This window comes from Scardinius erythrophthalmus (genome assembly GCF_964197995.2).
Source record: "Scardinius erythrophthalmus genome assembly, chromosome: 7".
NCBI classification, from domain to species: domain Eukaryota; kingdom Metazoa; phylum Chordata; class Actinopteri; order Cypriniformes; family Leuciscidae; genus Scardinius; species Scardinius erythrophthalmus.
This window is the reverse complement of record NC_138227.1, coordinates 6,737,086-6,758,862: the sequence shown is the minus strand read 5'-3', so window position 1 is coordinate 6,758,862 and position 21,777 is coordinate 6,737,086. Positions and strand designations below refer to the sequence as shown.

The 21,777-nt window shown below is 39.6% G+C and overlaps 1 protein-coding gene across 2 annotated transcripts; it reads right to left on the bottom strand.

The window, feature by feature from the left end:
* Window positions 1-496: 496 nt before the first annotated feature.
* LOC308693361 (uncharacterized protein) lies at window positions 497-10,984 on the bottom strand. Of its 2 annotated transcripts, XM_081370215.1 has the most exons (3): window positions 10,842-10,984; window positions 3,432-3,680; window positions 497-2,220 (listed from the first exon to the last, which is right to left on the bottom strand). In XM_081370215.1, exons 2-3 carry the CDS (start codon window positions 3,514-3,516, stop codon window positions 1,286-1,288), a joined length of 1,020 nt encoding a protein of 339 aa, XP_081226341.1. In that variant the 5' UTR covers window positions 3,517-3,680; window positions 10,842-10,984; the 3' UTR covers window positions 497-1,285. The 2 variants fall into 2 exon arrangements, with proteins under 2 accessions (XP_081226341.1, XP_081226342.1); XM_081370216.1 differs by lacking the exon at window positions 3,432-3,680 and having other exon boundaries at window positions 10,842-10,947.
* Window positions 10,985-21,777: the final 10,793 nt, after the last annotated feature.

Below are 21,777 nucleotides of genomic sequence, written 5' to 3'. Positions count from 1 at the left end.
ACTGTATGGGGGTTCCTGGTAAAGAGTCCCAATGAACCCCCTCTGTTACCCATCCTTAAATAGTCAAGTCAAGTCATCTTCATTTATATAGCGCTTTTAACAATGTAGATTGTTCCAAAGCAGCTTTACAGAGATAAACGTATAATTTATGGTAACAGAGATTGTTTTGGCTTTATAGTGGTTCTTTAGTAAAGTTATTTTCCAGCTAAGGTTAGTTATGATTGATTCGCTTCCGTCGCAACAATCATTTGTTATTAAATTAGGGGTCGCTAAGACGACACAATTCTCTCTACATAGACTTTAAACGCGAACCTGTGAGAAACGCTGATGGCGTTTACATGCGCATTAAGAATGGGTTCTATAGAGAAGAATATTAAATACCCAGAGGAGAACAAAAATGGTTATACAAATGGGGGGGGGGGGGGATTGTAGCACCTGGTTCCTTGAGATATCTTAAAGAGATATCACTCAGAGAGGAGAAACAGGATTTCCCACGGTTGCCTACACCGTGTTATCCTGTTTTTAAAATTTGCACCCTGTTGACTTCAATGGGGCAAGTTTTAAACCTGCTTTTAGCCTCTTAACATCCTTGATGTGTCATTACAAGTGCACAGGTCGTGAGTGATTCCTTCGGGGTGAACGCGAGTTAATCTGACTGCAGTAGATGTGAAAGATATGAATAAAAATGATGTTTATTCAGTCAGCGCTCACATGAATCACTCACATTGGCTGTGCACTTGTAATGACACATCAAGGATGTTAAGAGGCTAAAAGCAGGTTTAGTACTTGCCCCATTTAAGTCAACAGGGTGCAAATTTTAAAAACAGGATAACACGGTGTAGGCAACACAGATTTTTGTCGTTGTTCTCTGCACTGACAGCACTCCAAATGTACAAAAAAATGAGCTCAATGTTAAAATTGACCGGAGTTCTCCTTTAAAATGATACCGTTTTTGCTATCTGCTGTCCAGGGTGCATTTTATGGCTTTATTGCAGGGTGCGTTTTTGTCTTAGCAGGAAAATCAGTCCTTACAGAATGAATTCCAGATAGACAGATTTTGCAAAAAAAAATAAAAAAATTATATTTACACTTTTGAAGCTTCACCTAATCTTCCATTCATTTAAAAAAAAATCTCAAATTTTTTTTCTATTATTTTTATTTTATCTTGCAGAATTTACCTGAATGTATTTGATATAGAACTAAATGTCGATCACTTGCAACAGTTATTCATGTGAATGAGAAGGCTTGATAAATGTCTAAAACTCTTCTCACACTGAGTACAGTATTACGGCTTCTCTCCAGTATGAACTCGCTCATGTAATTTCCGGTTTCCAGAATTAATGAAACTCTTGTCACAATATGAGCACTTGTAAGGTCTTTCTCCAGTATGAATTCTTTGGTGTTGTTTCAGATCACCAGCTCTAGTAAAGCTCTTCCCACAGTCACAACACACATGATCTCTCACTTCATTGTGTGTTTTCTGGTGCAGTTTAAAATTATCCAGCCTTGAAAAACTCTTTCCACAGAGAGAACACACATAAGGCCTCTCATCTGAATGAACTTTCAGGTGTTTTTTTAGATGTGATGGTGAAGTAAAATCTTTTCCGCACTGAGTACAGTTGTACGGCTTCTCTCCAGTATGAACTCGCTCATGTAATTTCCGGTTTCCAGTATTAATGAAACTCTTGTCACAATATGAGCACTTGTAAGGTCTTTCTCCAGTATGAATTCTTTGGTGCTGTTTCAGATCACCAGCTGTAGTAAAGCTCTTCCCACAGTCACAACACACATGATCTCTCACTTCATTGTGTGTTTTCTGGTGCAGTTTAAAATTATCCAGCCTTGAAAAACTCTTTCCACAGAGAGAACACACATAAGGCCTCTCATCTGAATGAACTTTCAGGTGTTTTTTTAGATGTGATGGTGAAATGAACTCTTTACCACACTGATCACAGTTAAATGGTTTTTCTCCAGAGTGAATATGCAGATGAATTTTGAGTAAGGATGAATATGTGTAACTCTTTCCACACTGAGAGCATGGATACGGTTTCTCTCCAGTGTGAATTCTCATGTGTGTCTTCAGGTTTCCTTTTTTACTGAAACTCTTTCCACACTGAGAGCAGGAGTGCAGCTTTTTGGCTTTTGTTCCTTGAGTTTTGAAGTCACAGTGTTTCTTTACTTCATTCAGTTCTTCTCTTAGCTCTGGTATTTCCATCTGATCTAGAATGAACATATCAAGTAGTTATAATCAGTTTAAGGAGGATAATTTCAAGGAAAATTCAAGTGAACACAAGCAGAAAACAAGAGAATAGGTTTCTGTCTGTGTGAGTATAAAGTATCAGATCTTTGATGTTGAAGGTTTGTTATATAATTTTCATTCATTTGAATAATTAAAATGTGTTTGACACATAGCTATATACAGTGTTGGGTGTTACAAAGTAACGCGTTACTGTAATAATATTAATTTTTCAGTAACTAGTAGTGTAAAGCATTACTCGTCTGAAAATAGTAATATTATTACAGTTTTCCCGAGCTAGTTACTTGCGTTACATTTGCCAGTAGCACCTTCATCACACACAAGGCACACAACACAGAGAACAGAAGGGAAGAGGAGGAGGGCGTGAATGGAACAGTGATTGGTCTGGGTTTGGCACGAGGTATCATTTACCATCACCGATTGGTCGACACGCGGCAGTTAAGGCCAATCAGGGATGACTTCCCTAATGAATATTCATGAGTCTTCCCCTACCATCCTGGGAAAAAAAATATAGCGCCCCGGCAGCCCGTTCACTCTCACCGCCTTCAAACAACACGAGCGCTGTATTGCTCTCTCTCCCTCGCGCATATAGTAAAAGGTCGGAAGACCGGTTGTGTTTTATAGACAATTTTGCATATAAATGACTATTTATAGGGCTTGAATTACAACCTGAAACTGCGCATGCGCGGGTAAAACTGCTGTGGTGAAACTGTGGCTCTGCAGACAGATATTATTGGGACAGATGGGGAAAAATGGAAGCGTCAACAACGGCAAGTACAAGTACAGTTGTTTGTAGTTATTTGTGCTAGACAGTGCCAGTCTGTTGTTGGCGTAATTAAAGACCCTAAAGAACACTCCTCCTTTGTATGTTCTCCCTCCATCTGATGCATCTCAGGCAATTATAGAGTAATTAAGAAAAAAAATGTAACTAGTAATATAACTAGTAATATAACTAGTTACTTTCTCCAGGGAGTAATAAAGTAAAGTAAGGCATTACTATTTTTGAGAGTAATATGTAATATATTACTTTTTTGAGTAACTAGCCCCAACACTGGATATATACAAGATTAGGATAATTTAGATGAATTTCTCTATCATTTATCATCAATATACTACTTATTATTTCACAGACACCAAAGCAGTCAACAATGAAGAATCACGAATGGACACCAACCTATTTGTTCCTCAGTATCTTCATGTTTTATTCTGGATGGTTCTGGATCCCTCATGTCTTCAATCTCCTCTTTAATAAACTCCATCTTTAACAGTCACACAGATTTCAGCAGCTACTCCTGGAGTTTGTCCTTCTCTTGTAGGATGATGGGAATATTCCCAGTATTTATTGGTGAATTGTTGTGGGAGGGGCTTCACTGCAGGTGTGAACTGTGATCACTGTGTGATACTGACGCCCACAGGACCAGATCTGGAATTGGAAAGTTATTGAATTTCTAATGAACTAATTTAATTACTTGATAGTTAAGTGAATATTTGCTGTTATAAATCGTGTTTTGACAAAGGCTGTATATTATCATCATATAAAACAGATCTACAGGGTCATCCGTGTCAAAACAACCACATTTTAGAAACTTCCCCGGCTAAAATTTGTTATATTGTTAAAAAAATTTCTGAAGAAAGCCAAACATAAATGTGATGGGTTTATATTTACTGAGTTGTACAGTATTTTGTAGAGGGGGGTAAAAATGACTTTAGAAAGATGGCAAATCATTATTTTGTGTTTACACCAAGTGTGCCGCACAAGCCCTGAAAAGCGAAGCAAAAACGTCTCGATCGCCCCCTGGTGACTGGTTCTAGTATAGGTCATAAGCCCCGCCTCCCCGTGTTAATCAACGGGATGTGAGACCAACTAAACAATTAAATTACACATCAAATATCTTTTTTCCAAATGTGGTTTCTGACTATCGGAATCTTCTCCTGCTCTCGACGCCTGTCCGCGAACTTCCAGTGACTCAGATTCCTGTGCGCTTGGCTTTTCGTTCCATCTCGGCCAAGACCGTCCTTCCCCGTGGTTGAGTGGATTCGGCGTGTTTCCGTTCACTTTGTTTTAATGGACATGTCTCTACTAGATCAACAACTCGATCTTTGCCAGTTAAATTTGCCCTCATAAATGCCCGTTCTGTAGCTACAAGACTTTCATTCTAAATGACATTATCACATCGCATGAGTTGGACATTTTATTTGTGACTGAAACCTGGCTTAGTATTGGTGATGTATCCCCTTTCACTGAATTATGTCCTCCCCAGTGGGGTTTCCTAAATTCCCCAAGGATCTCAGGCCGTGGTGGTGGCCTAGCTACAGCCTTTAAGAATATATTCAATTGCAAAATTCTTCCTGTAAAAAGCTACTCTTCTTTTGAAGTTCAACTGTTTATACTTGCAAATTGTCTCCAAACTCCTCTGTTATGTGCACTGGTATACAGACCCCCCAAAGCTACTTAGCTGCTTTATACATGATTTCTCTGACCTCCTGTCTGCTATGTCCATTCAGTCTGACAAGATGCTCATTCTTGGTGATTTTTAACATTCATGTCTGTTGCCCAACTAAGCCGATGGTGAATGAATTTTTAGCGTTACTCGACTCTTTTAACCTCACTCAATCAATTTGTGGCTCCACTCATGTCAAGGGCCACACACTGGACCTTGTCCTGTCATCTGGGATATCAGTTGATAAACTTGATATCACTTATGCTGCCATCTCTGATCACTTTTTGATTGAGTCTGAATTTTCTAGCCACAGCCCTCCCTCTGTCCCTCCCCCCTCCTACGTTTTAGCTCGTTCTTTTAACTCAGCTACAGCTTCCCTTTTTTCCAACTCTTTTAAGCCTGCTCTCCCTACCTCCCTCTCTGCTGACTTGCCATAATGCACTAATATTGATGAGCTTGTCTCTAGTTTTAACCTGTCCTGTACTGAAACATTGGATCAGATAGCCCCTGTAAAATTAAAACGACTCAGGTCAAACACTTCAACCCCTTGGGTGAATAGCTCCACACAAGCTCTCCGGAAATGGAAAAAAGATAAGCTTCAGGTCTCTTATGACATATTTCTGCAACAAGCCTACCAAGCTGCTGTTAAAAAGGCAAAAGCTAATTATTTCAGTGAGCTTATTAACTCACAGGCTAATAGACCCAACGTCTTTTTAAAGTTGTTGATACACTATTAAATCCGACATATATAGTTGATACATCCTTAACTTGTGATGAGTTTTCTGATTATTTTATCCACAAAATTGACCATATCAGATCTAGCATCACAACCCAGGGTTGCATCTCCGCTATAACTTATAGTCCTACCAGCATCCTCCAGCATTTCACTCCTCTGTCTTCCCCTGAGCTGTCTGAGATAGTTTCTCACCTTAAGCCTTCTTGCTGCTCCTCTGATGTCATCCCTTCTCGTCTCTTTAAAGAGGTCTTTGATGTCCTTTGTCCAACTGTGTTAGCTATAGTAAACTGCTCTTTATACACTGGTGTTGTCCCCTCTGGTTAAGCACGCAGTGGTCCAACCACTGTTGAAAAAACCTAATCTTGACCCCAACGACCCTAGAAGTTTTAGACCCATTTCTAAATTATCTTTTATTTCTAAAATTCTGGAAAAAGCAGTTTTCCAGCAGATCTCGTCTTTCTTGACTAGTTTTAACATATTGGATAAATTCCAATCTGGTTTCAGAGCCCTCCATAGCACAGAATCCGCACTACTTAAAGTTTATAATGACATCCTTCTTACCATTGACTCTGGATCAAGTGCATTACTTATCCTTCTTGACCTCAGCGCTGCCTTCGACACTATCGATCATGGTATTCTTATTGACCGTTTGGAAAATAGTGTTGGACTACAGGGCCCTGTCTTACGCTGGTATAAATCCTACCTGACAGAGAGAACTTTCTCTGACAAACTGGGTGCTAAATCATCCCCTCCAGTGGATATTAAATATGGCGTCCCTCAAGGATCAGTTCTTGGCCCCCTGTTATTCTCCTTATACATGCTGCCCCCTTGGCACTATCCTTGAAAAGCACAACTTAAGATACCACGGTTATGCTGATGATACATTACTGTATTTACCTATTTCTCCTGGTTGCACTACATCTATTGAAACTATTTTTAGCTGTTTGGAAGACATCAAATCCTGGATGGCAGAAAACTTCCTCCAGTTTAATACCAAGAAAACAGAGATGATTTTATTTGGATCACCTACCCATACAAAACACTGGAGCAATGCCCTTGGCCCTTGGTCATCAAACCTGCAGAGTCAGGTCAGAAATCTAGGTGTAATTTTCGACAGCTCTCTTAATTTTAATAAACAAGTTAGCTTTGTGGTTAAAGGTAGTTTTATCAGCTTAGAACAGTAGCTAAGCTGAAGCACTTTTTATCCAAGAAAGATCTTGAAACAGTAATTCATGCTTTTATTACCTCACGCTTGGACTACTGCAATTCACTGTACACAGGTCTAAACCAATATAACTTAAATAGACTTCAGTTAGTTCAGAATGCTGCTGCAAGACTCCTCACTGGTACCAAAAAGTTTGAGCACATAACTCCAGTTTTAGCTGAGCTTCACTGGTTACCAGTGAAATTTAGAATTGATTTTAAAGTCTTAGGCTGCGTCTCATTTCTCTGTCTTACCCCTTACTCTTACCCCTTCCCCTCGGTTTTGCGCGTTCATGTGAGGGGAAGTGGTGTCCCAATTCTCATTTTGACTAAGGGCTAGGGCCAAGGCGTAGGGCTATATAGCCCTTGAAACGAAGTCTGCGGAGGACCACACTTGAAAGAGAGGGGTAGGAATTTCCCAGAAGTGAGTCGCACAAATGTATGTATTTTCAGCAGTTCAATGACACTCGTGTTTTATGATACCTTTAATAAAACGTTCAAGCGGTTTTAATTGTAATGTTTTGTTTTGAATCACTAGTTAACCGCTAGCTAGCAGCTATGCGCTGTTTGCCGTTTGCTAATGTTTTGCTTATGGTGTCGCCGGCGCCGCCGTTAAATACAATGAAACAATGTCTTTGACTAATGGCACACAAGCGTGCAAAGATAAAGGGAGACCAGGCAATCGATATCACAACCCGAGACGACGGCATCTTCGTTTGTTTATGTCAACGCGTATCGCCTCTGTTGACGTAGCAGCCAGCTAGCGGAAAGGGAAGATGACGCAAACGGTAATCGAGTGGTGTCTCATTTCTTAGAGAAACGTTCTTCCCCCTACCCCCCTTCACTCGGTATCGAAGGGCAAGGGGAAGACGCAGACGAAGGGGAAGGGGTAAGAGAGAAATGAGATTGGCCCTTACTCTTTGTTTTTAAAGCTTTACATGGTCAAGCCCCTTTGTATATTTCTGAGCTCCTGTCCACTTACTCTGCTGCCAGATCACTCAGGTCTACAACCCAACAGCTTCTTGCCATCCCCCAGACACGCCTCAAAACCAGAGGAGACAGAGCCTTTTCTGTAATAGCCCCTAGACTCTGGAACTCCCCCCCACTTCATATCAAGTCCTGTAACACAATTGTCAGTTTTAAGACGAATTTAAGACTCTTGCTTTTAATTCTCTTTAATTTCTTATGTCTTTTTTCTTTATCTTTTGTTTTGAAATGTTGTTACATATATATATATTGTTATTTATCATTTGGTTTTTATACTTTATAGTTTACTTTTTGTGTCTTACACACATTTTTAAGGCATATTGTTTCTGCCTTTCCTGTTCTAACTTGTAAAGTACTTTGGGTCAACTGTCGTTCGTTTAAATGTGCTATACAAATAAAATGACTTGACTTGACAGTCAGAAGGCTTTTCCGTCTACAAATTCCCATCATTTACCATGGATTTACTGTAACATTAGCCTAGTAATATTAACTGCACTATGAAATGTGAGATATACAGTACCAGTCAAAAGTTTGGAAACATTACTATTTTTAATGTTTTTGAAAGAAGTCTCTTGTGCTCATCAAGCCTGCAGTTAAAAAAAAAAAAAAAAAAAAAACACTAATATTATGAAATATTATTACAATTTAAAATAATTGTTCTCTTTTTTAATATACTTTAAAATGTAATTTATTTTTGTGATGCAAAGCTGAATTTTCATCAGCAAGTACTCCAGTCTTTGGTGTCTTATGATCCTTCAGAAATCATTCTAATATGCTGATTTATGATCAATGTTGGAAACAGTTGTGCTGCTTAATATTTTTTTTATAACCTGAGATACTTTTTTCAGGATTATTTGATGAATAAAAAGTTAAAAAGAACTATTTATTTAGAATAGAAATCTTTTGTAACAATATACACTATCGTTCAAAAGTTTGGGAACAATAACTATTTTTTTTTAAGAAATTAGTACTTTAATTCAACAAGGATGCGTTAAATTGATAAAAGGTTATGGTAACGATTTATATTGTTAGTTTTATTGTTTTATATTGTTCTGAAGGATCATAAGACACCAAAGACTGGAGTACTTGCTGATGAAAATTCAGCTTTGCATCACAAAAATAAATTACATTTTAAAATATATTAAAAAAGAGAACCATTATTTTAAATTGTAATAATATTTCATAATATTACTGTTTTTTTTTTGTTTTGTTTTTTTTACTGCAGGCTTGATGAGCATAAGAGACTTCTTCAAAAACATTAAAAATAGTAATGTTTCCAAACATTTGACTGGTACTGTACATATTGAATTGTATTATATTATTAATGTAGACAATGTATTAAAGGACTAATGGAATATAATTACAGTATTTAATGTATTTAGGCTACTGTTTTTCATACAAATACCATAGAAACCATAAAGTTACATTTTGCCATGATAGTAAGGTGCTACAGGCTATGCTTGGTTTCATCTGTCATCTGTGGTTGTCATGATCTAAATGCATGATACTGGATGACCAATGGTTAAGTTTAATAAAACTCAAACAGTCAGAATATTACATTTTACCAAAAAAAAAAAAAAAAAAATAGCACATGCAGAAACTAAGAAATTTTCCAATAAATATATTCATTTTGTTAAGGAAAAATGACAAATGTTTGAATGTTCTACCTCAGATTTGTGAAATGTTCACCTGTTTGGCAAGTGTTTGTCATGATATGTTCTGACAATAAAGAGTAGTTTAAAACCACAGTTAACGCTCTGGTTTCTACAACTTTCACTTAGGAGCAAAAATCTGCCTTTAAACTTGAAAGAAATAAAGATTTGATTTTTATCGTGATAATTATCGATATCAACTGATATAAAAAAAATTAGCGTGATATTCTTTTTTGGCCATATCGCCCAGCCCTACAAAGTAGTCACTGAAGCACCAACGGACATTTTTTTCGGGATCTTAGGAGGACTGAGGAGATTGTATTTACTTTATTTTAACAAGCCTCTCCTCATACTGCAATACATTTTTTTAAAAAGGGAGAGTGCATTCTGTGAGAGTGAGGGCGGAGCGTTGATTTCGCAGCTTTAATTCCTGCTCGCTACTGCGCAGGTCTGGTCCCGAGATCGCTACTGCGCAGGTCTGGTCCCGAGATCGCTACTGCGCAGGTCTGGTCCCGAGATCGCTACTGCGCAGACTCAAGTTCCAAGATGTCAGCGACATATCGGGACACTGGCGGCTTCATATCTCACCAATGGAAATGAGCGAAGGGACGTCGTCCATCTTTTTTTACAGTCTATGGTTTACACAGATATTGGTAGGTCCCAATGTTCAAATGGTTAAATTTTCCCATTTTCAATGGTTGAAAACCAAATATGGGTATAACTTCTCAAACAGTGGATACTTATTTTGTTTACAGAAGAATGTATGAAGAATAACTAGAAATGTATCTTGTTTCCCTCTATCAAAACAATTGCATACAACCAACTCTGATTGCCAAAAATACACAAATTATTTTTTCCAGTATTTATTGGTGAATTATTGTGGGAGAACATTTCGTAAAAGAAAAGAAACAACTGAATTTACACTGAATTACTTTCATTGTATTTAAATAGTGAACATTTGTTTGAATAACTTTTGTAAATTTAGGATATTTTAATGTGGTTTGATATTAGTTACATTTAAAACAAGGCTTCTTTAATACTTTCCCAAAGTCTGAGGGAAATAACTGAGTCATTATGTTTAAATGAGCTGCTGAAAAACCTCTTTAGCCCTATTCGCACAGGACAATCATTTGTAATTGCGGAGGTTGTGTGTGATCTTAACTCCGCGCGAATCGGCCATGTCTTTAATTTGAGTAAAAAGTGTAAATAGTTAAAATTCCCGCGCAAATGACCTACCATATTTCGCCAAACACCGTAATTTCTGAATCACACAAGGTCCCCAGATAATACTAATCCAGTGTGAATATGGCTTTTGTCTCTAAAAGTTCCCTGTTTTCACCTCATTGAGTTTCACATCTTCACTACGACACTTGTACAACGCTTCTGTTCTTTCTATGATTCACTACAGAGCCCGAAAGTCTAAAACTCTCTCCACATTAGTGCGTCTTCTCTCTGTATGAACTCGCTCGTGTGATTCCAGTGCAGACAAACCTTATTCACGATATGAGGGCTTTTACTCTGGAGCCGGTTAATGTTAAACTCTGTAATCTAGTAACATCGCTCACCTGCAGACTGGAAATATACGGCATCCGGAGAAAATATTCCACATCGTTAACAGTGACATATTCAGCCTCAACTGGTGAAAGTTTTAGCTCGTCTCGTCTCTCTCGCTTCTCTCTTCTGCGCAGGCGCAGTGCGCGATGTCATCAAGTTTCTTAAAGGGGCCGCATGTTATACCATTGTATTCAAAGCAAGCGTGCCGCACAAGCCCTGAAGAGTGAAGCCAAAACGTCTCGATCGCCCCCCGGTGACTGGTCCTAGTATAGGTCATAAGCCCCGCCTCCCTGTGTTATTCAATGGAACGTGAGACCAACTAAACAATTAAATTACACATCAAATATCTTTTTTCTAAAGGTGGTTTCTTTCATTTGCTGTCGTTTTTATCACGCTGATGTAAGTTCAAGTGTCTGTTTCTAAAATGAGTAGGTTTTTAGTTAGTTACGTGATGCGGTGGTGTAACGTCATGATGGACAGCTGTGATTGGCAGGTTTTCTGAGCGAAGTAGTCACTGAAGCACCAACAGACATTTTTTCGGGATCTTCGGAAGACTGAGGAGATTGTATTTACTTTATTTTAACAAGCCTCTCGTCGTACTGCAATCAGTTTTTAAAAAAGTGTGCAGAATGCACTCTCCCTGAGTGCGTTCTGCGAGAGTGAGGGCGGAGCGTTGATTTCGCGGCTTTACTTCCTGCTTGCCACTGCGCAGGTCTGGTCCCGAGATAGCTACTGCGCAGACTCAAGTTCCAATATGTCAGCGCCATATCGGGACACTGGCGGCTTCAGTTCTCATCAATGGAAGAGAGCGAAGGGGCGTCGTCCATCTTTTTTTTACAGTCTATGATTCAAAGGTTTATTTCTTCAGGGAAAGTAAGGCTTCTTCTTCTTTGGGGTTTTAGGGCAGGATGCATCCAATTTGTTGGATTACTACTCTACTAAATTCCCTTTACACTATATTCTCGTCCAATCCGGATTCTTTTAAAAAACCTACTAAATATTCCCTGCCTTTCTGTTTCTCTGCCAGTGGTGGATGAAGTAAACATACCATGTACCTGAGTTAAAGTAAAGATACTCAAGGTAAAATATTACTCAAGTAAAAGTAGAAGTGCTGCCTTTAAGCACTCACTTGAGTAAAAGTAGAAAAGTATTTGCCTTCAAATGTACTTAAGTATGCAAGTACTATGATTTTTTTTATGGCTATAATGTCCTATTATTTTGTCACAAGACTCTTGCTTAACTCAGTCTATGTGAAGACTCTAATGTCACTCTTGGCAGATCAATCTATTAATAAAATGACATTAATTAGTCTATATATATATATATATATATATATATATATATATATATATATATATATATATATATATATATATATATATATTGTTATGGGAGCAGCCAATTTCCCTCCAAAATTAAACACCAAAACGTATTAATGCAGTGTTTCTGCTACTCCCCAGAAAAAAAATGCTATTATATGCAAGTAATTTTAGTGTCAGTATAATAAGCAATGTTTGTTTGGAACTATCTCGGCGGCGTGATCACAGTAGGCTTGTCTTCGACTTGAACCGGTGCTGCACACTGCACAGACCAATCGGTGAAGGACATTTAAATACAGCGAGAGCGATTAGAGAGTAGATGGCTCTGTATGCTTTTCAATCGGTCTCGCGAGTTTGCTCTTGATGTCATAAACTGATCGGTCAGTGCAGCGCCGGTTCAAGTCGAACAAGCCTAGTGTGTCGCAACCTCTTATATACTGTCGATGGTCGCAACTCTCATATTTAACGGCTCTGGTTCGCGCTTAGTTGTTACCGACAAGCAGGGTCGGCGCCAGGACATACGGAACGAGGGGGCCTTGTTGTGTCACTGGGGGGGCATACCTCTCCCACCCTCAATAATAATAATAATACACCCACTTTTAAAAAACAACAACAACAACCATCAAGTCATCATTTAGGCAACCCGATGCGACGATACAGAGCAACGCTGCCTCCAGCATTCTCATAAATAATAAGGACCAGCACTGGCTATATAATCAATCATAGTAACAAAGACAAAAAAGCAAAAACACATCCTACCTTTAGAAAAGCTGCAGTCGACGAGTGGAAGAGTTAAACTTTCTCAGAACGAGGTCTTTCCATTCGTTGCGCATTTTCTTTGTAAGGTCCCGCTCAAACGCAAGTTGCACGAGCTGAGACTTAAGCCTGTTTTATACTTCTGCGTCGAACTCACGCCGTAGCTACGTCGTAGGCTGTGTGTAGCGCGCGTACCCTTCGGCGTAGGGGAGACCGGGCAACAGGGGATGGTTGCAACATGTCATTTTTCTCCAATCAGAAACAAGCTAGAGTAATGACACTCATACTGAACATGCACAGTTAGACCCTCCCCCCACCAAAAAGACAGTAGACATTTTCAACATCTGCTGCTGCATTTATTGAACAAAACTTGATTTGGAGGTATGAAAGTAATTTTTTTCATGAGATATATTTTTTGTCATACTGTCCTGACATTTGTCCTGAAGTTGTGTTGACTTGTTGAATTTTGTTATTTAATAAAATAAAATAATATTTACACACACACACACACAAAATAGCCTAAATGTCTTAGGCCTACGTTGTGAATCAAATGGCAGATGAAAATGAAGCTTTCATCTGTCACTTCCCTTAACAGTCCAACTGCCTCAATGCGAACTTCAGCTCCATAAGTCCTTGCAGAGCTGACATGCTCCAGAACTGATGTAATGTCCTCGAATGAACTGACGATGACGGCAACAGTACCCAGATGGCCTGTCCACCTCTGGCCAAGTAAACGTTTGAGTCTGTCACCTCTATATTGCAGAGCAACCGTGGGTTTACGGCAAAAGTTATAAAGCGCGTTGCATATGCTGAAAAAATCTTGAATGGCTTTCTCAGCAGATAACGCATGCACAACAACTAAGTGCAGCTGGTGACTTAGGCAGTGTACATACGGTATCTCCCGGCCAACTTTTTCCTGCAGAAGTCGCTGCACTCCACCATATTTCCCCGACATCACCGCGGCTCCATCGTACACTTGACTCAGAATCTTAGATGCATTCAAGCCTGCCTCGGACAGCTCTGAAAGTATCATGTTTGTGATGGTTTGTGCATCGCCTGAATTTGCGATGGTCATCACAAGCAGTCGTTCTGTAATTTCCAGTGTTTTTTCAAAGAAGTAGCGAATTACAATATAAATGTTTTCCATTCCAGTAGGGTCCCTGGTTCCGTCTACTTTCACAGTAAACCACGAATCGCCGATTTCTTTCACTATTGCGTCAGTCACAATGCTGCTCATTACAGCAACGAGTTCATTTTGAATTTCATGGCTTGTGTAAGTCAGTGGTTCTCAACTCCAGTCCTCGGGACCCGCTGTTCTGAACAGAACTGAGTGTGTCAGATAAGAGAGACATACAAAATGTGCAGAGCAACGGGTCCCGAGGACTGGAGTTGAGAACCACTGGTGTAAGTGGCATTTTTTGGAATTGTTTTCACAACTGGGGGTCCTTCCTGATGCTGAATTCCAGTAATGACATGAACAGTCCACTTCCACCTTCATCCATATGATCAAAGGCCTCAATTTTACCCCTCAAGGGTAATTGATTGGACACCAGAAACTCAACAACATCAATAAGAGAAGACATGTAGTATCGAATTCTCTATATTTGTTCTGCATACAGTAGCGTCGAGATTTCTTTACCTTTATCAATTCGACTTACTTTTTCTTTCCACATACTATAATAAGTCAAATGTTCTTTGGACATTTCATGTCTGTTGAATCCTTTATTTGTTTCCACAGCGTGTTTCCAGTCATGGAAGCCTTTGGTTGTAAATGCTGGGTCAAGCCTAGTCCCACTCTGCGGCTGCCCGATCTTGATCTGCGTAGCACTTCTAGCGCTAAATTTTCTGCAAGGGTAGCAGAAGAATACTCTAGCCAATCTCTTTTTTGAAACCACGCGTGTAAAAATGATCTGTTTCTGGTGCCAAATAAGCGTGTGGGATACGAACTTAGTCTTAATTGCAAAGGCTCATCCTTTCCCAAATCATCTGGGCAAATGTCATCATCATGACTGGATGCAGTAGCTCGCCTACCGTCGCTCGGATGGGCCTCTGTCACTGGCCTGTCGACATCACTGATGGTGGTGCTAGTGCTAGCCATGACAGTTTTCACTGTTGTCGAGGCGGTGGTAAACCATTTCCTTAAATCCATGATTGCTTGAATGATCAAGCACGTTAGGTGTTATAGACGAATACAGATTATTATGAATAAAGAGTAGAAGTTGACTGAAAAATACTTAACGTCATGACGTACAGTCATATTTCAACCAATTACATACGCCTGTCGCGAGTAGAAAATGCAAAGTTGCAAAGCTGATTTTATTCTAGTAAAACTAAATTAATTTACAAATATATATATATATATATATATATATATATGTAGTTAATTATATATCAGGAATAACCGTCACCGTGCTTGTTGCTGAGTCTCAACGGCTGAAATCGTGCTCCGAGGCAGGGTGGTGTGCTGACCAGAGGTGAGGGGGCACAGTAACCTAGGTGGCCAAGCCAGGCCCCCTCGTGGCGCCTGCGATAATTAATGCGATATGGCTCAGCTTGTCAGTTAACTACGGCTGAAGAACAGAAAACTGAAGAACTTTTCAAGCAGGTTGTTTTTTAAATCAAGGAAACGCATCCTGTGTGAGATTAATCAGATATTTATATTTCATAAACGTAATATTACGACTTATATCTGCACAAAATGACGTGAATGAACAAACAAACTTGACTGCTGGCCAGAACACGCTATTTCCACAACAACGCGCTGAAACACGGCAACTAAATCCAGAAAATTCACAACGTTTTATTACAATAGTGTTCTCATTATAATGTCATGTATATGACAGCCCCAACTATATTTATAAATGCGCATTGCTGTTTAAGCTGCGCACGCTAAAAATAAAGATGATCACCAGTAGGTTACAATTACGCGCTTTAATGCATCGTTAATTAACTCAACCAAACGCATCCTATTAGATTAATTAGATACTGTATACACACTAAATTAACATATCACAACTTACAAGCTGTGAATGCTCAAGCGAACTTGTCTGTGCTTGTCGTGAAGTCTTGACTCGGTAGACGCGTTCTTTCCGCCACAAGGCTGTAACAAATGAGCTCAAATGGGAAATATTAATAATAACTCACAATTACCAATTCGGTTAATTAGATTAACTTGAGGTAGCTAAATTAATATTACAATCAATTAATTAGTTCCAACAAACTCTTTTGATTATTCAGTTATTCTAAGAAAAGTGTATCTTTCATGGCCACCGAAAAATAATTATTTCTTTGCATGTACAGCGCTTAGAGCATGTAACAAGATCAAGACCGTAAAATGGACTTTGTTGCAAGTAGATAATCAGAACCAACTATATATTGTGCACAAGTTTTATTAACTAAATCACAAACATTACTAGACAAACATACATATATTCATACATACACACATGCATAGGTAAAAGGGTGAGTGATATGGAACCGGAAGCAGGAAATGGATCTATGGAAAAGACCAATTTAACTATGAAAAGAACCATCAGCTTATCATTTTCAGAGCACCTCATTAAAGGGATACTCCACTTTAAAATGAAAATTCTGTCATCATATACTCACCCTCATGTTGTTTCAAACCTGTATGAATTTCTTTCTTCTGCTGAACAGAAAGGAAGATATTTAGAAGAATGTCAGTTTCTGGTTGCATTCCATAGTAAGAAAAAATATACTATGGAAGTCAATGAGACCAGAAACTGTCTGATTACTGATATTTTTCTAAATATCTTCCTTTCTGTTCAGCAGAAGAAAGAAACTCAAAGGATTGAAACAACATGAGGGTGAGTATATAATGACAGAATTTTCATTTTAAAGTGGAGTATCCCTTTAAATTGATACTTGCATGGTATGTGCAGAGGACAATTCTTGAAGTGGTTGAAAATCGAGTTCGTCGGTGGGTCCATGAGTGTCAAATGTCACTGTACAAGTTGCAGTCGTTTTATTCTCTGCTGGATGGAGAAGATATGATGAACTTGCATGGTGGTTTCGACGCTGTTGTGATTGAGAGAGAGTCCTTTTTCTCCTGGGGGAGCACATGGCTGTTGTGAGTCGAAGCCTGCAGCCCAGGCCTGCTGAGGCCACGCTGGACAGCACGGCATCCTGAAGTGCCGAGAGTGCCAAGAGTTGATCGTTAACCCGTTCAGTGATGGTAAGGTTGTAGTTTTCTGGATTGAAGAAAAGGCGGTCTGACTCCCTTTGGGAGCATGAAGGCCTGGCAGGCGGTGCTCAGGCCTGCTGGGGCCCTTGGGCGCTATTAACGGGGTGTGGCACTATCAACGTGAAGACGGAGAGGCCAGACAGAAGAGCTAAAGAGGGGGAGGTCACTGTGGACTGTCTCCAATTAAAGCCTGAGAACGGCCCCACCCCTCCTGTTTGCTTGACCAATGAGAAGGGTGGACTTTCTGGCGGGAGTTTCCTCTGTGGGGAAGATTTATAAGTCTCTGTTCTAAACATGCTCCTTTGCAATGGCACGCTGGATTGGTTTCTGAAGATGAAACTAAGAAAGATTCTTGTAATACTAATATGTTGGACAGCTAGCGGCATATCATGTACACAATCATTTCGATCTTCAAAATACCCATATATAGAGACCAAACATGGTATACGTGAGGTTCCTTTAACTGTTAGTTCTATAATAAAATACATAGTATCAACAGATAATAGTATTAAGAAACACAACACAAGACAAAATGTTCTGGAATGCATGTTAATTTCATGTTAATCAGTTTATCGATAAATTAATGCATGAGAGTCTGTTCTAATATCTGTAGGTTTTGCAGCAGGGCCCTATTCACATTTCTAATGATGTTGTATAAACAAAGTTCGGGAGGAGCACGTTCAAATAATCAATCCAATCTACTCGTCATCAAACAATTATGTCTACCCTAATCAGCATGACAAGAAGTATATATATATCCACTCTGTCAACTCACCTAATATTCCTTGACAGTTTTCCAGCATCCCTCCACCACCCCGACTCCTCACTCTTGGCTCAATCTTTTACAGCCAGGAATACGGGGGGAGTACTCTGGGTTCGGGCCGAATACCGAGCCCGGAGCCCTCTCCTCGGACAGCACGCCAAATACGCATTTTTTCTATCTGACTTATTTGTAAGTGTGAACTAGTGAAAGAGTCATAAAAACAACTTATCTGATCGTTGTCAGGGTAACTAAGACCGTCTTGCCCTGTTTGGGGGATGGGATCACAGATCACTGAGTGAAGTTTAAAGATTTTTCTTTGGTACATATACCAAATAATTGTCTGATTTGTCTCAGCCGCTACAATGCGCTCGTCGCGCTGAAACACTGGCGAACACGAATTCACAACATTCTTTTACAGGCGTGTTCTTATGAAGCGACAGATTTGGGCTGCACATGATGTCCTTAACTGTATCTTCCGTTTCGAAGTGATTCCAATCATTCAAAACCATCATGGCAAACATATGTGGTCGATATATATTGTGCATCCCTACAAGTTACTGTCATCGATGACCAGGCTCAATGCGTCAGATCTTGATGAGCATGCCCGCAGTTGTGTCACAGCTACCGAGGATTTCACTGTGTTGATCCATCCTGCAATACTTGATTTTTTTTCGGTGTGTTAAAGTGAACTGGAAAAATCGCCCCATGCCGAACAGACCAAACGGACAGCTGTCCACATAGTAAGTGATTATTTTAAACATGACGCATGTATAGATCGACCCATATTATACCTGTATTCACAAGTCGTGGGATTTCATGTGTTGCGTGATATCTCTGCGCCCAAGTAGCAGTGCTTCGCCTGTGCTTCCCCCTAATCTAGTCCCATGTCAACATCTGCCTAGGAAATCGCCTAGTGTTAATCTGCATCGCTATTTGTACTCGTTGTGTACTCACAGGCCACAATAAGTAATTAGTTGTTTTTTTAATCACTTTTACTCAGGACATGCTAGCTGGCAACAAAGGATTCCATTCATTAAGCTAAGCTAAGCTCGCGCCGACCCTGTCAACTAAAACAATCCATGCACTGAGACAAAAATGCATTTGCCCACCTATCTAAATGTAAACGGTGGAGTGTTCCTTTAAATATAGGAACGCTGTCATGTATCGAAACCAAACTTTGTACATTAACTCGAGACTCCAATGTGAGGATGTACAAGATAAAAAACAAAACAATAAAACATTACAAAATTTGACATCATTTGGCAAACCCCCTCCCCCAGCTATTTGGCCAGCTCCTGCGCCTAGGCCCTTTGCGACAGAGACACCGTTACAACTTTAAAACGTCCGGTCAGTACCGGTGTAAGTTGCTCACGAAGATGACATCACGAGTCCATGTCGTTCGTCCGCCATATTGGATTGAACAGAAAGCGAAACTAAACTTTCACAGGTCACAAATTTGGTCCGAACTTCACGAAACTGGACGTACATGATCCTTGGACCAAGCCTCACAAAAGTTACTAGAAGGATTTTTGATTTTCGGAAGTGTTTGCCCGTCACAGCCAAACGAAATTGGCGGTGTAGTCGCCAAACAGGAAGTCGTCCAAATCTCAGGAACTCTGTCATGTATCGAAACCAAACTTTGTACATGAACTCGGGACTCCAATGTGAGGATGCACAAGATCTGATTTTTTTTTTATATATATATTTCAGGCTAATTGACAAACCCATTTCTATGCAAAAGATTTTCACTAATGCATTTAGACAGTAGGTGGCACAGTTGTATTACATTTCACAGAGCTGCCAAGTCAGTGTATAGACTGCATTCGTTTTAACTAGGTTTGTCTTATAAATGCAGGACCTGAATTTCGTTTTTTGTTTGTGCGCGTGGGAAATATGCTGCGCATAACAATAGAAAACAAGGAGAAACGCGCAGTCACATGCTCAAACAATCAACAACGTCACTTTAAAGGTGCAATCCATTTGACCGTAAGTGGACTGCAAAGTGGACTTCACAGGGTCCCGCCATCTTAAGTGAGATTCCAATCCGAAGGTAGCGAACATGTTCAGTTCGAAGGGCACTGCGCACGGCATAGGGAATAAGTAGATATGCACCGATTGATCGGCTGGTGACCGGAATTGGCCGATTTTCACGTGATCGGCCGTAACCGGCGACCGGCCGGTCAGTCTGACAAATGCCGATTTTATGCCGGGCAAATGCACTCGGGTGCCGCATGATTAACATCGCGCAACATCAGCATCACACGTGCACATGGAGCACATGTAGAAAACCTCGTGAATTACGTCCGTTCGGACTGCAAGCACGTATTTTTTTTGTTGTGCATGTTAATCAATGAGTGCATTCACAACGGAAGCAGGAGCAGCGCGTGAGCATCAAGCAGGAGCGTCGCGAGCAGTGAAGCGCGTGTTTCGGCGCCGAGTCTATTTGCTGCACTGCTCACGCTCAATTAAAGGGAAAGCACACTTTTGATGGAAAATAGCCTAATAGGGTTTCACAAAAAAAGTGCCCAAAATGCACAGAATTTGCGTGTTTTAACAAGAACTGGAGTAGGCTATGTCAGAAAAGAAAACAAAGACTAATATTTATAGAAAATGTACCCATTTAAACTTGTTTTATTATTCAGTTTGTACAAGTGATTGCAATAGGCCTGTGTGTGTGTGTGTGCTTTGAGAAATATCTTAATACTGCAAGGCTATATTTATTTTATTTTTTATTGATATATTATTTTATTGCCATTCCCTGTTTTCATACAGACGTTTCGTTTGCTAAATACATGTATATATATATATAAAATTATTGGATATTGAATGCGAAAAGGAAATGGTTCTTCCACAACACTGCACTTTAGATGTGTGTGAACTATGCAAATTGTAAAATGTTTTATTACAGAAATGATATAAAATAAATATTTGTGTGTGCTGTAAAGTGGTTAGAAAAAATGAAATCGGAATCGGCTAAAATCGGTATCGGCAGGTCAAACCTAATGAAAAATCGGAAATCGGAATCGGCCCAGAAAATTGTAATCGGTGCATCTCTAGGAATAAGGGAACATTGATACATCACTTCACAGGAAGTGGAGAGCGATGATCACCCAACTGTCATTTCGCGCACCACGTCATCACCAGTTAGAACGGACATTACTAACGTGTGTGTAAGTATTCATACATTTCGCCATAGTTAAATGACAGTATTTTTAACGGTTATTGTTGTGAATATTACATATACAATTTTTGATGATTATAATTTACCTCAGTGAATGCAGCAAGCTTAGCTAGTTTGTGAAGTAAAGTGATTTTATTTTAGGTAGTTGTAAAATAGTGCAATATAATTGTAAATATATTATATTATATATATAATAATAAAAATTAAAATATGATGTAGTCCTATATATATTTATGTTATATCATAATCTGCGCGACCCCGTAGTTGACTTTCTTTGATGACGTTAGCAGGGCATTTCAAATGAGCGGTTATTGTCAGTGAAGTCCACTTCAACTGATATACCGTGCTCAGGGAGTAGGGGAGCAGTGAACACTGCATATTGACCCTGTCGAATGGATTGCACCCTAATTCTGTAAAAACAAGTGGAAAGCGTGGGCGCGCCGCTGTCTCCTTTCGCGCTTGCTCTCCCGTGGCGTCTATCATTGTTATGCAAGTTATGCAACCATGAAATGCGCTCTCCATGATGAAAAGGAAGTATCAGTAAAAGATGAATTGATTTTCTAGCCTTGCATTAACTTTACTACTAGATATATTTATGGAGATGAAAAATAATAAGGCGCCCTGTACAGCTATGATCAGCTGTTCGGCCGAGCATTCAATGTTGTTACGCTGCAAGTTGATCAGTTGGTTCGTTGCTGCCGCGCTCTATCACTCGCACACTATA

Bases quoted from the DNA above. Each gene is read 5' to 3' on its own strand.
- LOC308693361 (XM_081370215.1), bottom strand. From the start codon at position 3,516: ATGGAGTTTATTAAAGAGGAGATTGAAGACATGAGGGATCCAGAACCA. The intron at 2,221-3,431 runs GTTGGTGTCCAT...TGTTCATTCTAG, and splicing joins AGATACTGAGGAACAAATAG to ATCAGATGGAAATACCAGAG.